The 20326-nt window shown below is 41.0% G+C and overlaps 1 protein-coding gene across 1 annotated transcript in view; it reads left to right on the forward strand.

Annotated features, from left to right (window-relative positions):
• Positions 1–20326, forward strand: part of LOC141983193 (macrophage mannose receptor 1-like) — an 82870-nt gene that overhangs the window by 52351 nt on the left and 10193 nt on the right. Inside the window, exons 20-26 of the mRNA XM_074946025.1 lie at positions 1288–1430; positions 4337–4451; positions 9003–9172; positions 11927–12029; positions 12868–13097; positions 14059–14224; positions 19588–19737. Of these exons, the coding sequence (XP_074802126.1) occupies positions 1288–1430; positions 4337–4451; positions 9003–9172; positions 11927–12029; positions 12868–13097; positions 14059–14224; positions 19588–19737 (1077 nt within the window). The remainder of the gene's footprint in view (positions 1–1287; positions 1431–4336; positions 4452–9002; positions 9173–11926; positions 12030–12867; positions 13098–14058; positions 14225–19587; positions 19738–20326) is intronic.

Here is a 20326-nt window from a genome sequence, read left to right on the forward strand (position 1 = left end):
CCTTGATTATCATACACATTGTAAGGAGAGTGGTCACTTTAGATAAGCTATTACCAACAGGAGAGTGGGTTTCGGGGGGGGGGAACCTGGATTTGTGCTGGAAATGGCCCAACTTGATTATCATACACATTGTAAGGAGAGTGATCACTTTAGATAAGCTATTACCAGCAGGAGAGTGGGGTGTGGGGAGGTATTTTTTCATGGTCTGTGTGTATAAAAACATCTTCTGTATTTTCCACAGTATGCATCCGATGAAGTGAGCTGTATCTCACAAAAGCTTATGCTCAAATAAATTGGTTAGTCTCTAAGGTGCCACAAGTACTCCTTTTCTTTTTATTTAATATCAGGCATTCAAGTTCACCCATCTTAATGTTTAGACTTCTAACATTTGCATACAAGCACTTATAATATTTGTCAGTATTTAGTTGCCTGTCTTCATATGATGTAATTGAATGGGACTCTTTTTCATCTGACTGTTTCTTTTCATTTCCTAAGTATTTTATCAACTTCTGTCCTAGCCTCTATATTTCGATATAGTGTGTCCCCTTCAATAAATACTCCCAAGATCTGTGTCTATCCAAACTATGTGCTCCTCTGCACCTGTTGGCTTCCCCCCAGCCTATGCTATAAAAAAAGACAAACTTTTCAATTTTATATGCCAACTATCTGGTTCCGTTTTGGCTTAGGTGGTGCTCATCCTTCCTGTATAGGCGCCTCCTTTCGCAAAAGCTTCCTCAGTTTTGTATAATCACTTACACATATGCAAAATGGGTTTTAAATGCCACCAGACACAATGGTGGCAGTGTACACTAATTTGGCACAGATGTAAAATACTACACAAATTGTGAGGCACTGACTCTTACTGTTAATATCCTTCAAATAATAGCACTGTAACTAATGTAACTATATCGAAATAATTTTTCATGCAACAGACATGGGGTGGGATATATTCAGTGTAGCTGTAGCCATGTCGGTCCCACGATATTAGAGAGACAAAGTGGATGAGGTAATATCTTTTATCGGACCAACTTCCGTACTTTGAATGGTCCCTTAGAATATGTGCTAACCACTTACGTTAAATAATCAGATCCATCTTGCAGTTAGCTGTAACGCTCAGAGTACCTTTCCAGACCTGAAGAAGAGTTCTGTGTGGCTCAAAAGCTGGTCTCTCTCACTAACAGAAGTTGGTCCAATAAAAGATATTACCTTACCCACCTTGTCTCTCATGGGATGGGTATTCATGACAAATGTGAGTCTCACCCAGTTATGTATTTATCTCATATTCAGGATTATGGAATGATATAAACTGTGGTTATCCAAATCCTTATATATGTGAAAGGCACAACAGTTCCATTAATGCAACACTTTCTCCTACAACATCTTCACCGCCAGGAGGATGTCCGGAAACTTGGCTTTTGTTTCAAAATAAGGTACAGTAACATATCCACAATGTGTTTGTATTTTAGACAGAGGAATTATGCATTTTTATATTTATTATTATGATACAGTATTGGAGAAAGAGGGCTGGATTTTCACAAAGAGAGGCCTTAGGTCTGCATACGTTATTCATTAATTCATTATTCATTGCATGCAAAGGGGATTATGGCACGCTTGACATGTTCATTTGTGATGAAATTGTATGCAAGCAACTTTCTTTATAAAAATATGCACCATTTAATGAAAAACAGGGTCTGATTTTTTTCAGTTATTGGTTGGTTGAGCTATTCTGGTAATTAATAAAACCATATTTAAATTCTTTAGGAAATAAATCAGGGGATATAAGCAGTGTAAGTTGCTGTAAGTCTTACGTACCTTTCACATGGGAATGATCCTGGTAGAATTTAATGTGTATATTTAACTGAATGTCCACTTTTTTCTGATTGATGCTTTTATTGGAGATTTTTTAGATAACTGAAAGTGAGTGTCAGCATCAGCCCTGAGCAGAGCATATGAAGAAGCCCCTCAGAGTGTATTAGAGAAACTGTTCTGAACAGTTCAACAAATTTTGTTCAACAAATAACTTCTCTTCAGAATCCCTGCTCCCATTCTTCCAGGGGCTTAATTCATTCTGCAAGAGACTATGAATGTAGATGTTGTGTATGACTTTTAATACATTGGATTTTTTGTTTGTTCTTTTGCTAAGGTGGTGCTATATTACCTCTCCACGCTGATCCGGTGCGGCTTTACACGTTATGCTAACCCAGTTTTCTGTGTCAATGTTAGGACATTCAGCAGAGATAGAACTGGAATTTCAGGACCAGATTCTGATCTCAATCGCAGAGGTGTAAATCCAGTCTCAGTGGTGTTTCTTTGGATTTACACTGGTGTAACTGAAATCTGAATCTGGCCCTTAGTGTTCAGAATCGTGAATGAACGCCACCAGCATCAGGAACTTGTGAAAGCAAAGTCATTAGTGGAGTTGCCACAGCTGTATCCTAACAACTGCAAAGTCCAATCTCTCTAATAAAGATTTCATAAGCCTGATAGGAAGAATCTCCTATTCTGGTCCTAAAAGCACTACTGCATTCAAATTCATGTGGCAAGTGTCAATATACTTCCTATCTATTAAGTAAACTACCTGATAATTACTATCTCTAATTAGATGAATATATGAAGTTGGGAGCTTTCTCTGATGAGACCCAGAATCATACTTTTAATTCACACAAGTAGTCTTCACAACTTCTATAACATTAATTTCCAAAGTGAATTCAATACAGATTTCTTCCTATCAAGTATCAAAATGGAATCTGTAGGAATACTGACAATGGAGAGCAGAGAAGTCACATGTCCAGTATTGAAATCTGTTAGGCAGCCTTGTGGCCATCAGTATCTAAATTCACCAAATTCTACATGTTGGTCATCTAATCTTTAGCCAGTACCACTTTTTGGCACAAGTCGTCTCCATATCTCAGTGCTTAGGGGAAGATAGAAGATACATATACTACCTTATTTTGGATGTCCATGTTTCAAGGATGATCCTGCTTCCCTTGCTGGAAGCATACTCGTGTGAAAATCCCATTGTAACAGATCTGTGGAACTTAGTATGGTGAAGAATAGGAAAACTTATGTATGTTTACTTGAAAATGTCCATCCTGAAAATAATAAGATTCACAGATCCAGTCCACCCCGGAGACATAGTTGGAAATTCACAAACAAAGTTTCAGGTTTGCTTCTTTAGGGAAAATTACCTCTATGTTCCACAATAGGAGAAACTATGCTTTTTCTTCCAAGTATACTTAACACAATCAGTAACATATGAACGCAAAATGGAATTACCCTGACCCTGGAAGTTGTATCAGTTGGATGGAACTTCAAGAAACAGACTTCGGGGGGGGGAGAAGAAAACCTGGATTTGTGCTGGAAATGGCCCACCTTGATTATCATACACATTGTAAGGAGAGTGATCACTTTAGATAAGCTATTACCAGCAGGAGAGTGGGGTGGGGGGGGGAGAGAAAACCTTTTGTAATGATAAACACCCATTTTTTCATGGTCTGTGTGTATAAAAACATCTTCTGTATTGTCCACAGTATGCATCTGATGAAGTGAGCTGTAGCTCACGAAAGCTTATGCTCAAATAAATTGGTTAGTCTCTAAGGTGCCACAAGTCCTCCTTTTCTTTTTGCGAATACAGACTAACACGGCTGTTACTCTAAAAGAAACAGACTGTTTCTCTGCTGCCAGTGACTGACAAGTCTAGCTCTGTCTCCAAGTTCCAAGCAGGCTGAAGTACACATTGTAGCAGATCTGTTGACATTATTACTTGAAAAAAGAATGTTTCAGGTCAACACAGATACGTTTTTCTGTTCCACAATGTACTACCAGCACTTGTTGTGCAAATTTCAGCCTCACAGACTACCGGACATTTCTTTTAAAAAATGTATTTATTTGCATTTTATCACAAAAATCACTGCTTTGCTTTGTGATTCAGCCTATGCTTTGTATGGTTAAAGACACACACACACAAGCTGGTTTCAATCATTGTGTAGCTTACCAAATATAGGCAGCTGGCCTATAAAAGCAGCCAGCTTCTGCTTGTTGTTTAAGCTGATTTCAAATCAAATCTGGTTAATACATTTTCTTTAACAACATACTTTTTTGGCATCCATATTTTTACTTTTCACTTTATAATCAACTGCATCACCTCAAAAACCTCATTCTAAATGGGTTTTTTCATAAACTTTTTGTAGAACACAGTTTAGCATTCCTATGGTGATGCAAAGCTTTCACCTTCCTACTTGAACATGGCAGTCATGTTAATTCAAAAAGAATGGCTTCCTATCTGCAGGGAGTATTGCAGCAAGTAAAATATTTACATGATTTATTCTTATTTCAGTGTTACAAAATGTTTGGCTCAAATGAAGATGAGCGGCTGTCGTGGCATGCTGCACGAACAGCTTGTATGAATTTAGGCGGAAATCTAGTTACCATCCCAAATGAACAAGTGCAAGGTACTGTACCAGATATCATTCAATTAATGTAAAGAATTATAAATGCAAGTTTAAAGTGTAAATCTTCAGCAGCAGTAATATATTGTACTATTTTTTGTCGGTCACTGATTACATATAGAATTAAGAAAAATTTTAGTTACGTGAGAGAAATGTATATTTGAAAGCATATACTGTAGATATGAGTGCCGCTATATATATTTTTAGTAGTAACAAAAAGCTGCTAGGACCAAGGTACCATTCTATCTGGTTGGGGGACTGATTTGATTACTGTGTTTGAGATTTGTTATACACAATTATTGTTATTTATCTGACAACTTTTAAAGATTGTCACCTGTAAATTTAATCAGTTGAGAATTTTCCTCCAAGTCACCCCCTCCCCTTCTGACTTTTTTGCTTCATAATGACTGTACTGTTGCCAGCTTCCCAATCCATTGTGCCAGAAAAGTAACACCGGGACTGTGTGAAGCTTCTAACAGCAAAGCATTTTTACAGCTGAAGTGACCCAAAACTGATATGAACTCTCCTGCTGCTGAGGACAAGTCCATCTCAAGCTACTTCAACTCCTAGTGTTGCTCCACTGGAAATAAGTTACTTTGCACTTCTTTTGGGGGAGCTACAGGGTGGGACAGCACATGCAGAAAACAAAAAGAAAGTGAAGCACGCAAATATGACACAGTCAGAGAAAGGGAAAGAGTTGTAAATGGATTAAAACACATAAGAAAATGTGAGAAATGCCCACACCAGAGGCACTAGAATCCAGGCGGTGCCTACCTCCCTCCCCTGCCATGTGGCTCTGGGGCAAAATTGCAGAGAGCAGCCAGCCAGAGATGGGAAGCAGCTAAAGCAAGGACCTCTGGACATTCCAGTCAGAACTGCAGAATGTTCTGTGACTTTCTCTGCCCTGTGCTGATTGGCTAATTGCTCCAACCATCCCTCTCCCTCCTCACACTTCACTCCATACCTGCCCTGTCCCCCTCCCCCTCTTCCCTCCCCCTCTTCCCTTCCCTCTCCTTTTCATTTAGCTGCCCCCCCCCACAACAACTTCCCCTGATCTTCCTGTACCATCAGATGCCTCTTGTTTTATACTTAGATTGTTTAAACTTTTTGGGAGAGGGATTGTCTTTTTGTTCTGTGTTTGTACAGTGCCTAGCACGGAGGAGTCGTGGTCCATGATGGCGGCTCCGAGGCACTACAATAATACAAATAATAAAGAACAACAACAAAGATAGGAAAAATGACTTTGAAAAACAGCTACTGCACCAAAGCAATAGATATGAAATTAAAAGAGCACAAATGGACAGACAGAGCCATAGTGAGAGAAGTAAATGGGGTTATATTCTGATATGTTCACAGTTACGTTACTGTAAAATCAGAGTAATTCCATTACCTTCATACTAATGTATGATTTTCCATGGTGGAGAAAATCAGACTCCCAGTGCGGAAAAAATTAAGGATCAAATATGACCGATCAAAATGTGGTTGAATTCCCTCCAAGGGAAACGTTCCTGTTGTGACCACATTGTACAGATTCCTGAAAGGTTGCTTATGCACAAGGGTTGAATTCTAGGTAAGAAACATACGAACAGTAGAACTGGTGGGACAAACCAATATTATTACTGGCAACAGAAGTGTGCAAGGAAGGGTTGATTTCCCATTGCACTTCCCAGCAGGACAACAGTACTAAGGTTTGGCACGCAAACCTACAGGTTTTATTCCTGGCAGGATAAGGCACAGGTGATGTTCATATTAAGAAAATTTTGGAGGACAACCGGCTGGGAGAACAGAGAAACAAAAATGGCTATTAATTCAATGAGAAGAGTAAGCTCCTGGCTGAAACTCTAAAAGCTGGTTAAGGTTAGCTTTGTGATAATCACCTGTTCCTGACCAGACAAAAGAACAGAGCTGAGGCTTGTGTACGCTACAACTTTAAGTCTGTGACAAGTTAGTGAGATGGTTGGCTCTAAATTTGGTTTATGTCTGCACAAAATATGATTGATGCTGTGTTTGTAACTTTGGCAGTCAGCCATGTTTCAGTCTTGCCAGGGGAGGATTTTGGGCCATGGTTGTCTTCCAATAACCAGAACACTATTATTTTGCTGAGTGGGTGACAGCCATTTATCTGTGTAACCAGTTTGGTTGGTCCTCTTCCTTTCCAGCTCTCTGTGCAGTAGGACAACGCAAAATACCTTGCTGCTCATGCTACTCATGCCGCTGTTTGTGCATATCCCCTCTGCATTCTGTCACTGGCTGAGGCAGTTTGGGGTACCTACCTAGATTTTTCCAGAATGCAGAAATACAGATGTGGGTAGGCAACGTGGCAGGTGCAGATGCACGAGCGTGGTTGGCACATAGTTGTGTTTTACACAAAAGAGCATTTACATTTAACTCAACCATATTGTAATCAGCCTAGGTGGAAGTATCAGCAACTGGTATAAAAACACGAAGGAACTTGTAATGTGAATGGGTCCCAGTGGTCCCCCAAACAAACAAGGGGCAGGGGACTGAGGGCAGTCAGGGCAGCATATGTTTCAAACACAAGATTCTTGTTGACCCTAAAGCAAATTTTTTTGATCATTTCCAGAGATGTGATTTCTAGCTTCAGTGCCAGCCGCAGCATCTCTTAAGTAAACCTTAGCAACAAAGATTGATGCGCATATATCACACCTGTTCTTCATAAACTCTGCTGGCTTCCCATTTGCTTCAGAGCAGATTTCAAAGTCCTGGTCATAGGCTATAGGGCACTTGGTGGAATAAGACCTAGGAACCTCAGAGGGGCAGCTTTACTAATCTGCTGTTGAGACTATTACTCTACTTGGAGAGTCAGACATACATCCAGTGGTGAGCTGGAGCCAGTTTGCTGGAACCAGTTGTTAAATTTAGAAGCCCTTTTAGAACCGGTTGTCCCACGCTAAAAGGGCTTCTAAATTTAACAACCAGCCAAAAGTGGTGCCTTAGGCACCGACTCCGTGGCTGGAGCACCCACGGGGAAAATTTGGTGGGTGCCTCCTCCCCTGAACACGCCGCCCCGCTCTCCTTCTCCGCCCCCCCAGCTTTGTGCTCAGGCCCAGGGAGGCGGAGGCGGAGCGGAGGTGAGCTGGGGCGGGGGGGGGCATGAGGAGGGCTGCCCACGCTGCAGCAGGGGGGCGCAGGGGAACCGCTCCCTGCCCCAGCTCTCCTCCGCTTCCCTGGGCCTGCTCGTAAAGCCACTGCTTGCTTCTCAGCCCTCCCAAGCTTCCTGCGCGAACAGCTGATTCACGGGAAGCTGGGTGGGTGGGGTGGAGAAGCCGAGCGGGGCGGCACGTTCAGGGGAGGAGGCAGAGGTGGAGCGGAGGTGAGCTGGAGCTGGGCGCGGGGTGGGGCAGGGAGCTGCCTGTGGGTGCTCAGCCCCGGAGCACCTACCGAGTCGGTGCCTAAGGCACCACTTTTGATGTGATCAGTGCAGGGAGCGGCTGCTACCCCGCCCTTAGGAGCCACAGGGACCTGCCAGATGCTTCCTGGGAGCTGCCCCAGGTAAGCACCACCGGAACTCCCCACCTCGCCCTCTGGCTCTTAGGAGCGGGGTGGGCACCCACTATGGTGGCCCACGAGACACTCCTGCCCGGTTCTGGGGGCAGTCAGGGGACAGGGGAGGGGGATGGATGGGGCAGAGGTCCCGGCGGGGGTGTCAAGGAACACGGGGGGTTGGATGGGGCAGGAGTCCCGGGGGGCGGGGGTGGGCCACAACCCCCTCGTGGCGTGAGGAGGGAACTGGTTATTAATATTTTGGCAGCTCATCACTGCATACATCTGTGATAACTTGTACAAATACAAAAATTGTACGTCCGATTCCTTGCTCACCAAACTAACAACTTACCCTCCCCAAAGTGCCTTTCCAAAATAAAAATCTTCCCATCTTGTTCTTTTTAGTTGTTTTTCTGTTTCTTTTAACTTAACGTTGAAATAATATCCATTTCTTTCACTTTCTCCATGAGACATTCATCTAAATTTGCAAACTGTCAGATTAGAAGATTTATAAGATTCAATACTACAAGAATTTTTTGGACCATGGCTGACCCAGTTCTGGCCACATCAGCAACTTCTCCGATGAGAAAAAGCTGTGTTCTACTACCCTTCATGTAAAATGGGCCACAACCCCCTCGTGGCGTGAGGAGGGAACTGGTTATTAATATTTTGGCAGCTCATCACTGCATACATCTGTGATAACTTGTACAAATACAAAAATTGTACGTCCGATTCCTTGCTCACCAAACTAACAACTTACCCTCCCCCAAAGTGCCTTTCCAAAATAAAAATCTTCCCATCTTGTTCTTTTTAGTTGTTTTTCTGTTTCTTTTAACTTAACGTTGAAATAATATCCATTTCTTTCACTTTCTCCATGAGACATTCATCTAAATTTGCAAACTGTCAGATTAGAAGATTTATAAGATTCAATACTACAAGAATTTTTTGGACCATGGCTGACCCAGTTCTGGCCACATCAGCAACTTCTCCGATGAGAAAAAGCTGTGTTCTACTACCCTTCATGTAAAATGTTTTTCTTCTTACTTTCAGCCTTTCTCACCTTCCATTTAAAGGATTCTGTGGTTGATGCTTGGATTGGATTAAATGATATAAACCATGAACTCAAGTACCTTTGGACAGATGGAAGTGGAGTCTACTTTACAAATTGGGGCAAAGGTTTCCCATCTGGACAAATGGCATTATATTCATATGATAGCCAGGTGAACATCAATTACAAATTGTTAAATAACTGTACCATAGTTACTGCTCAGTTTATTTCTGACATAGCGAAGACATTTACTGAGGCTAGAGCTGTGATACTGCAGAATTCAGGTCTTTCACAAGTGCAAAATGCGTTTAAATCTTTGACCAAATATATTTAGCAGAATCCTTGCTCTATTGTTTATGGTGCTTGTCATAAGTTTTTACACTGATGATTGGCTCAGCTTAAAAAAAACACATTATCACAGCTGTACAGTTGGAATCCAAATAAAGGAGCAGCAAGTGAAGTAAGAGCAATCTATTACAGGACATCCAGTAAGAGCTGCACAAATAGGGTGTGTTGTGAAGGATTTCCAGCAGGATTAAGCTGCTGAGCTAGTTTAATAAAGGGCCTGGACTGCTATGTTGCAAGGAGGAGTCACCCCTGGTTGAACCAAGTTTCAGGAAGGAAGAGCAGCTTTAACTTGTGCACGTCTCCATGGCACCCCTGCCTTGTGGTGTTTGCTATGGGGATAAAAACTGAATTAGTGCATCGCTTTTATCATTCTGACAGTGGTCCTCCCTAGCTGGCATTCTCCCTTTTGGGGCTTTGGGCTCCTAAGGGAGTACAGGTTGCAGGGCCACTTGCACAACAACGTCTTCTCTCTCTCCTCCAGACGGGCAGAGATGCCGCTACTGTGGGGGAGAGGCATGTGTTACCCCAGCTTCTGTAAATAACCATTTGACTTTTCAGAAAAAATCGCTTCCTATATTTTCTCAGCATTCTAGAAAAAGACATATTCCATCCATCAAGTTCATCTCTCTGCTAATGCAAGATTATTCCATACTGTGTGGTGGAGTTACAGTAAGTCACTCCTTGGATAAGGAGTTGATCCGCCAAGGACTGCAGTAGGGGCAGGATCAGGCTTTAAAGTTGTAATGCAATTTCAATATAACCTTGATTTTGGCACCTTATGCACCTCTCCAACTTCCTGAAAACAGCACCTTGCTATCAGAAATTCTCATGTGTTATCCTGAACAGATGGAGAAGTGTTGGAGAAATTCTGAAGTTTATCAGACAAGGCATTTTTAAAATATGTCACCATGGAGGAAAAATATTTTTTCTTTTCTGAAAAGTGTACTGTTTTTATAAAGTCCTGTCCTAAGAGTGGCAAGGTCTGTAAGGTTTCATTAGTTCTCAATGAGAAATAGTTCATATGCAAAACCACGTGGTGGGGGAGTCTCAGAAGATTGTTTGCTTGGGGTAAGCATCAGAATGTGAACGTTTCTCTGACACAGCTACAGAGTGCAAAAAATGCCATGCTCAACTTTTCAAAAATGTTTGCAGACGTAAAACATTTTTATGAAACACTGTGTGTTTGTTATAGGCTTACAGAAGTTCTGTGGATTTGCAAGTCAGGGGAATGGAAATGCCATCTCAAGTCAGGCATCTCACTCTCATCAGTGGACGTTCTTGAAAATTTGGGCCTAAGTTAGGGTTACCAACTTTCGAATTGCACAAAACTGAACACCCTTGCCCTGTCCGTCCCCGAGGCCCCGCCCCCCAGTCACTCCATTCCCCCCCTCGTCGCTTGCTCTCCCCCACCCTCACTCACTTTCACTGGGCTGGGGCAGGGGGTTGGGGTACAGGAGGGGGGTGAGGGCTCCGACTAGGGGTGCGGGCTCTGGGGTAGGGCCAGTAAATAAGGAGTTCAGGGTGCAGGACAGGGCTCTGGGCTGGGGCAGGGGATTGGGGTGTGGGAGGGGGTGCAGGATGCAGAGTCTGGAAGTGACTTAGGGTGTGGGAAGGGGCTTTCAGGGCTGGGGCAGGGGGTTTGGGATGCGGGCTCTGGGTGGTGCTTACCTCAGGTGGCTCCCAGGAAGCAGCGGCATAACCCTCCAGCTCCTAGGCAGAGAGGCCAGGGGGCTCTGCGCACTGTCCGTGCCCACAGGCGCTGCCCCCGCAGCTCCCATAAGCCATAGTTCCTGGTCAATGGGAGCTGCGGAGCTGGCGCTCAAGGTGGGGGCAGTGTATGGAGCCCCCGTGGCCGCCCTTGCGCCTAGGAACCGGACATGCTAGCTGCTTCTGGGAGCTGCATGGAGCCAGGGCAGGCAGGGAGCCTGCCTTACCGCTGCTGCACCGCCGACCGGACAGTTAGCGGCTGGTCAGCAATGCCAACCGGAGCCACCAGCATCCCTTTTCGACTGGGCATTTTGGTCGAAAACCGGACGCCTGGCAACCCTAACCTAAGTGTTTCTAGTTTGGCAGTCAATATTTTGCACAGCTGCAACTATGAATTTGAAAGAGGGAGAAAAAAATTCAGAAAAGTGCACTGCTCCTTGCCTGTCCAGGATTTCTTTGGAACAGACTGCGATACCCATGTAGAGGGATCAAGCCACTTTTTCCTTCTATGACCAACTTCACCCAAGACCTCCCTCTGAACTTTCCTGTGGCTTTGATGCCCTCCATATTATACAAAATGGGGATCGGAAGAGAATAGAATTTCTGCTCTTCCCCCTTCTCGTAGCCCCCCACAATTGTTTCACCAGATTGACCAGAGAAAAACCACAGGAAAGTTAAGAAGTAAGGGCAATACGAGGGGAACAAAAGCACACAGAGGTCACCAGCATAATGCCAGCATTACTGAATCTTAAAATGACGCAGGAATGAAATTTAATTATATTCATGTCTACAGATATGAAAGTGGGAGGAGGTTATCTCACTTGCTTCTGATTTATTTATTAACTGATTTGTGTATCCTTTTTCCCCCTAGGCTGACTGCGTCTTTATGAAAAATAGTCCTGTTAAGGAGGCAGGGAAATGGGTTGATGAAAGCTGTGGCAACAACAAAGGCTATGTTTGCCAAATTAACAAAGGTGCATTTTTCAGAAATCTCGTGCAAGATTTTTTGATTTGCTTGAGGACTAAATGCTGGATTTCCACTTGCATTATGTCACCACTATCCTTCACTTCGGTGGCTACGGTTAGAAAAAAGTACTGTTTAAAAATATGAGCATCAAAATCTTGGTCTACACACTAAACCAGCTTTTAAGGGCTTTTCTACATAGAGAAGTTCAACTCTGATCTGTTCAAAAAGCCAATTTAATTAAACCAGTGCAGACCCCTGTATATGATCACTGCCTATATCCACCCATAAATTTACCAACACAAGGTAGACCCATATAAGCCAGATGTAAATTGATTTAAAAGTGTTCACGTACAAGGTTGCACCAGGTTAGCTAAATCAGTTTAAAATCACATCTTTTATTAAACCAAAAACTTGCGGAACTTTATGTGTATACCAAACCTAGACCAATGTAAATTAAACTGATGCAACTCCTGTGTGGACAAGCTCTTACTCCCTGGATATAGTCAGGGTCATAGTTTCCTTAGCCTTTTGTTACTTCACTTCAGCTCTGCTGAACTAGCACAGTAGTGAGAGCATAATTTGGATTCTATGCTAGCCGTTGTGCCATCATCAACATTGTTAGATGCTGTCAAGGACAGTGTAATCTCTGCCCTCATTTTACACCTGTGAATCCTCACTTTCTTTGGTGGGTTTGCAGAGCTTTAACCAAGACCAGAAGTCAGGAGATAGAGGGGTCTCTTTTATCCATGCCTCGCAATCACATGCAGATCCAGCCACAACGTGGCCCTAACTAATTTTTAAAAACCCCAACGACTTTACGTTCCCTTTTTTTCTTCTCCCTATAGACTCCAAGTTGTACCATTCATCAACAGCAGTCCCCACAAACTTTATCCGTTATGGTAACAGTAGTTATTTGTTCGTCCATTCCAAAATGAAATGGGAAGATGCAAGGAGAAAATGCATACATGAGTCCTCTGACCTTGCCAGCATCTTAGATCCCTACAGCCACTCATTCCTATGGCTACGAATGTTAAAGTATGGGGAGCCTGTATGGATTGGTCTGAACAGCAATCTGGTAAGAACATCATGCTACTTTTTGTGATAATACAACTCTCACATTCCTTATCTTAATTCATTTTTGATCTCATTAGATTACATACTGCCCTACTTGTACATAGTATCATTGTTTAAAGGCAGGGAATGTGCTTAACCTTTAATCATTTAATAATTAATCAGTATTAATCAGGTTAAATCACACATTCTCTGGTCTTATTCTTTCTGGCATTATGCTCTATGTTTTTACAGGCAAGTTTTTTCTTCAGGTCATCTCACTATGGCTTTCTTCATATGAACACACTGTCATGATTCCCTTGGAAAAATATCCTAACTTCTTTAGGTGTGCGGTGAAAATGATTTATTTTTATCCAAATAAAATAACCCCTGAATTTCTCTAAATAACCCCTGAATTTATTTTAAACTAACGCTATTATTAATCTCAGGACTTCTGTGCGGCTGAGATGCTGAACAGCTGGTGGGCTATCCAATTTAATTTATATATATTGTGTTCCTCATTCTGGTATCTGGGCCCTTTACAAAGATTAAAATGAATGACTTTTGCAAATGATTGGCACAGTCCCTAATTCTGCTTTCTGCACCCATTGACCATACAAATTAAAGAAACACCAGAGTGAACAATGTCATGTACAACTTCTTCAGAACAAAACTTGGTCACGAGCTAACTGGAGGATGGAGTGATGGTGGATTAATTTGCGAACTTCATATGCCACAGCATAATAAAAAATTTGAACCATCTACTTTTGTTCTATACTTTTGAATGACAACCTCTGACAAAGGACGATGGACAGACTGTAAATATCTATCCACTGGCAAGGGACTGAGTCTTGGTATTTTTCTGTTTCATATCATGCCAGAGATGACAAAGGTTAGGACAGTGAAAGAATTATTCTCACAAAACTGACTGCAAAGCAATTATTGATATCTGATTCATTGTTTCTATTAATTTATTTTGCTTTTAGACTGATGGACATTATGAATGGATTGATAACTGGAGGTTGAAGTATACTAAGTGGGCCAAAGGAGAGCCGAAACAGAAAATAGGCTGTGTTTATTTGGACCTTGAAGGAACCTGGAAGACAGCATCCTGTGATGAAAATTACTACTCTATCTGTAAATGGTCAGATGGTAAGCAATTGAATGTAACAATGGTAATAATGATGATTACTTATTTATATTGCATTGTGCTAGAGACTGTACAGATATATAGTAAATGACTGTTCCCTTTGGTATTCAGTAACTAACAAATAACTGGAGAAAGTCAAGTCAAAGGGACTGAGTTTTGGAACTGAGTTGGGGGAAAATGGTGAGTGGACACCAGGACAGCTGGAATGGAAGCCAGTGGTGATTCCTATTTGCTTAGCTACTAAAAAAAGTTCACTGAGAACAATCATAGCTCATAAATCCGAACCCATCAACCGAGTTCATTAGTGTAAAACCAAAGTAGTTAGTAAAGCAGTACATTATTCTGCGTTTCCAGCTGTGTGCATAGGGATTGCCTTGTAAAATGGGGAAAACTAATAGGAAGTAATTCCTTTCAAATAGCGAATGTCAAGTTGCTGATGACCACAGTAAATTGTATGCTGCTTGAGTTAGAGACCATGTCTTCTTGGTCTTACAGCACACTGAGGGTATTGTGAATGTTTAACAGACAGTAGCATAGAACGGTAGAAGAACGCATTGCAGAGGCAGCACAGAGACAGCCTGAAATATTAGCAGTGGCAGAAGCAATACAGAAAAGGAGGACTTGTGGCACCTTAGAGACTAACCAATTTATTTGAGCATAAGCTTTTGTGAGCTACAGCTCACTTCATCGGATGCATACTGTGGAAAATACAGAAAATGTTCTTATACATACAAACCATGAAAAAATGGGTGTTTACCACTACAAAAGGTTTTCTCTCCCCCCACCCTACTCTCCTGCTGGTAATAGCTTATCTAAAGTGATCACTCTCCTTACAATGTGTATGATAATCAAGTTGGGCCATTTCCAGCACAAATCCAGGTTTTCTCCCCACCCCCCCACTCCCCCCAAACCCAGTCTCCTGCTGGTAATAGCTTATCTAAAGTGATCACTCTCCTTACAATGTGTATGATAATCAAGGTGGGCCATTTCCAGCACAAATCCAGGTTTTCTCCCCCCGCCCTTTTTTCCACACACACAAACCCACTCTCCTGTTGGTAATAGCTTATCTAAAGTGATTACTCTCCTTACAATGTGTATGATAATCAAGGTGGGCCATTTCCAGCACAAATCCAGGGTTTAACAAGAACGTCTGAGGAAGGGGGGGGGGGGTTGTAGGAAAAAACAAGGGGAAATAGGTTACCTTGCATAATGACTTAGCCACTCCCAGTCTCTATTCAAGCCTAAGTTAATTGTATCCAATTATAACATTCATAAACCAGTCGGAGAACACTTCAATCTCTCTGGTCACGCGATTACAGACATGAAAGTTGCGATATTACATCAGAAAAACTTCAAAACCAGACTCCAGCGAGAGACTGTTGAATTGGAATTCATTTGCAAATTGGATACAATTAACTTAGGCTTGAATAGAGACTGGGAGTGGCTAAGTCATTATGCAAGGTAATCTATTTCCCCGATGAGCTGTAGCTCACGAAAGCTTATGCTCAGATAAATTGGTTAGTCTCTAAGGTGCCACAAGTACTCCTTTTCTTTTTGCGAATACAGACTAACACAGCTGGTACTCAGAAGCAATACAGAAACTGAAAGAAGTTTGAACACAAAAACACAGGCTTTCTAGCTCTTGAATTATACAAGTATCTTCATTAGCTGTCAACTGTAATAGCATGTGTTAGACTAGCCACTGACTAGAAAATGAGAGAAAAGTTTGAATAAGTCAGATATACCCAACAGAGGGCAGTGGTGTACACAAACTACATGTAAAAATTAGGGCTCTCGATTAATCGGAGTTAACTCACGCAATTACCTCAAAAAATGAATTGTGATTAAAAATATTAATCGCAGATTTAATCACACTGTTAAACAATAGAATACCAATTGAAATGTATTAAATATTTTGGATGTTTTTCTACTTTTTTATATATATTGTATTCTGTGTTGTAATTGAAATCAAAGTGTATATTATTTTTATTACAAATAGTTGCACTGTAAAATGATAAAATAAATAGTATTTTTTCAGTTCACCTCATACAGGTACTGTAGTACAATTTCTTTGTCGTGAAAGTGCAACTTACAAATATAGATTTTTTTTTGGTACATAACTGCACTCAAAACAAAACAGTGTAAAACTTCAGAGCCTACAAGTCCAGTCAGTCCTACTTCTTGTTCAGCCAATCATTAAGACAAACAAGTTTGTTTACATTTAGAGGAGATAATGCTGCTCTCTTCTTATTTACAATGTCACCAGAAAGTGAGAACAGGCATTTGTATGGCAATTTTGTAGCTGGCATTGCAAGGTATTTATGTGCCAGATATGCTAAACATTTGTATACCCCTTCATGCTTCGGCTACCATTCCAGAGGACATGGTTTCATTCTGATGATGCTTGTTAAAAAAATAATGCACGAATTAAATTTGTGACTGAACTCCTTGGAGGAGAATTGTATGTCCCCTGCTCTGTTTTACCCACACTGGGATATGTTTCAGGTTATACCAGTCTCGGATAATGACCCTGCACATGTGATTCATTTTAAAAACACTTTCTCTTCAGATTTCACAAAACGCAAGGAAGGTACCGATGTGAGATTTCTAAGGATAACTACAGCAGAGGTTCTCAACCTTTTTCTTTCTGAGCCCCCCACAACATGTTATAAAAACTCCATGGCCCACCTGTGCCACAATAACTGATTTTCTGTATATAAAAGCCAGGGCCGGCATTAGGGGGTAGCAAGCAGAGCAATTGCCTGGGGCCCCATGCGTCAGGGCCCCCCGCAAAGCTACATTGCTCAGGCTTCAGCTTCAGCCCCAGGGGGCAGGACTCAGGGACCTGGGCTTCAGCCCCATGTGGTGGGGCTTCGGCTTTCTGCCCTGGGCCCCAGAGAGTCTAATGCTGGCCCTGCTCGAGGCCACCTAAGGGGCCCTGGACCCCTTGATTGAGAACCAATGAGCTACAGCATTCGACCCAAGGTTTAAGAATCTGAAGTGCTTTCCAAAATGGGAGAGGGACGAGGTGTGGAGCATGCTTTCGGAAGTCTTAAAGAGCAACACTCTAATGCGGAAACTATAGAACCCAAACCACCAAAAAAGAAAATCAACCTTCTGCTGGTGGCATCTGACTCATATAATGAAAATGAATGTGAGTTGGTCCGTCCTGCTTTGGACTGTTATCGAGCAGAACCCATCATCAGCATGGCCGCATGTCCCCTGGAATGGTGGTTGAAGCATGAATGGACAAATGAATCTTTCGTGCATCTGGCACGTAAATATCTTGCAATGCTGGCTACAACAGTGCCATGAGAATGCCTGTTCTCATTTATCTCCTGCAAATGTAAAAAAACTTGTTTGTTTGAGCGATTGGCTGAACAAGATGTAAGACTGAGTGGATTTTCAGGCTCTAAAATTTTACTTTGTTTTATTTTTGAATGCAGCTTTTTTGTCCATATTTTGACATTTGTAAGTTCAACTTTCATGATAAAGAGATTGCACTGCAGTACTTGTATTGGGTGAATTGAAAAATACTATTTCTTTTGGGTTTTTTACAGTGGAAATACTTGTAATCAAAACTAAATATAAAGTGAGCATTGTACACTATGTTGTAATTGAAATCAATGTATTCAAAAATGTAGAAAACATCCAAAAATATTTAAATAAATGGTATTCTATTATTGTTTAACAGTGCGATTAATCGCGATTAATTTTTTAATCGCTTGACGGCCCTAGTAAAAAAATAACTCTAGTTAAGAGAATTATTCACAAGATGTACAGAACACTAGATAAAAGCAAGAAAAAAGAGTTTGATAGTTTAGCAAGACACAAGACAGAAGCTGAATGTTAAGTCTCTTCCAGTGTTTACTTGAGGGAAGGAGCTTTGTTTCATTACTGAAAGTCTGGTTAGTATAAAACACACAGTAACATCATCTGCTGGAGTCTGGGACTTATTAATTTTTGAGTTATCCGAAGAAAAATAACTGTTTTTCCTGTAAAATAATCTTCTGTTTCCTCAGATCTTGTGGGCAAAAGAGTGTAGGCATTTAATATTGAAGTCATTTGACTTATTTTCAGTGTTATAGAGTAGTGCATTTTAAATATGGAATAATTGAATGCTCATTAAGCACACTTTCCACAAGTTGAAAATCATCTTCCTTTGGCTAGATTAAGAACAACTAGTGTATTTTTAAATAGTTACGTTTTAATTGTGCAGTGTTGTTGTAGCCATGTCAGTCTCAGGATATTAGCGAGACAAGGTGGGTGAGGTAGTATTTTATTGGACCAACTTCTGTTGGTCTCAAAAGCTTATTTCTCTCACCAACAGAAGTTGGTCCAATAAAAGCTATTGCCTCACCCACCTGGTCTCTCTAATGCTTTAATTAGTTATTTTTTAATGGAAGTGACAAGCTAAACCCATCTGCAATACATCCCCCATTAAAGGTGAACAAAAACATTTTATTTAAAAAGATTCTAAAATCTATTCACAACCCTGTTCATCATCACAATGCAAAAGCATTATACTTTTAAACAAAATATTTGAAAATCCCCTTCCATTTTATTTACCTGCCAAACCTGGAAGGATTTTGTGTTTTCATCTTCGTAAATTAATAGCATTACAACTGCCTGAAAAGATCGTTTTCTCTCATGGCTCGATGATGATTGAAATGATAATAGCTATTGCCGGGGAAAACAGGAAAATCCTGAATTCAGGTCTTAGTAGATGAGTAAAATAAGAACAGATTTTCTTGACCCAGAATACTTGGTTTTAAAATATAAATGCATTCCTGATATTTAGGCTACATAATATATATTCTCCTACTTGTGTGAGATTTTAAACATTTTCTATTTACTGCAGTTTTTAAGTTAATCATTTTGGCCCTGCACTGTGCTGTCTTCATCTGCTCCTGAAACTCAGCCACTGATGTCAAATGAGCTGCTCTCTTGGTTCAAGAGTAGAATTGGTTTATGGCCTGATCTTACCAAATTTAGGCTCTAATTCAGCAAAGCACTTAACATGGGACTTAAACATGTTCTTAAGCCTGTTTAAGTGTTTGCTCAATAGGGATGGACTTATGAATGTGCCTAAAGATAAGCATGTGCTTAAGGGCTTCGCTGAATTAGGTGCTTAGATCATAAAATGCAACTGTAACACTAGTCATTCTCCAGTCTGAGATTTTTCCACTATGGTATAATAACAAGGAATACAGATTTTCAAAGATTATATTATGATTAAACAGCTGTTATGAGAGTTTCCTGGTGTCAAATTAGTATGTGCTAGTCATGGTAAAAGTGTGTGTGAGAGAAACCTGTTCATTAAAATGTTTTATTAATAACAAACTATGTCCCTTTTTTTAAACAGTTAAAGCCCCCACGGATCCTCCCCAGCTCCCCGGAAAGTGCCCGGAGACAGAACACAGATCATGGATCCCTTTCCGTGGTCACTGCTACTTCATTGAGTCTTCATCTACGAGAAACTGGGCCCAGGCCTCCTTAGAATGTCTTCGATTAGGTGAGTGTCCTTTCAAATTAGAGGTAAAATGCACACAAATCACACATCTATTTTTTTTAATACAGCACTATGAATGAATGTATCAGTGGCTATGAAAGTGCTAAGTATTAGCATAATTTAAAGACAAATTCCTTGTCTGCATTAATAATAAAATCTTTGTTTTTTTCAAATCTCATTTTACATCATTTATACTGTGGGCCTGATTTGCCACTAAAATACGTCAGTTATATGCCAATTGAATGAATAGAATTACAGAATCCTGACTGGGATAATGCACTGGGAAATTGAGACTCTTGTTTACCTTTTGTAATTTAGTTGTCTGGGGAAGTGAATCTTTATGTACAGTCAGTTTCAATGTCTGATTCTCATGTCCTAGTTAAAACAGCCGTTGTATTTGAATTTCTAAAATTAAATTAATTCTTTGTTTTTGTTTTGTGGGTTTTTTAATCCTAGCATCCTGCTTATATCATGATTTGTACAATTTTTTTTTATTAAAACAAGTTTTTGCCAAAAACTACTTCCTAGTGTCCCTTCGAAAACAGAAATACCCCCCAAATGCACAACTCTGGTTGTAGCATATTTTTATGGT

The sequence above is a fragment of the Natator depressus genome, chromosome 2 (assembly GCF_965152275.1).
Source record: "Natator depressus isolate rNatDep1 chromosome 2, rNatDep2.hap1, whole genome shotgun sequence".
In the NCBI taxonomy this organism is placed as follows: domain Eukaryota; kingdom Metazoa; phylum Chordata; order Testudines; family Cheloniidae; genus Natator; species Natator depressus.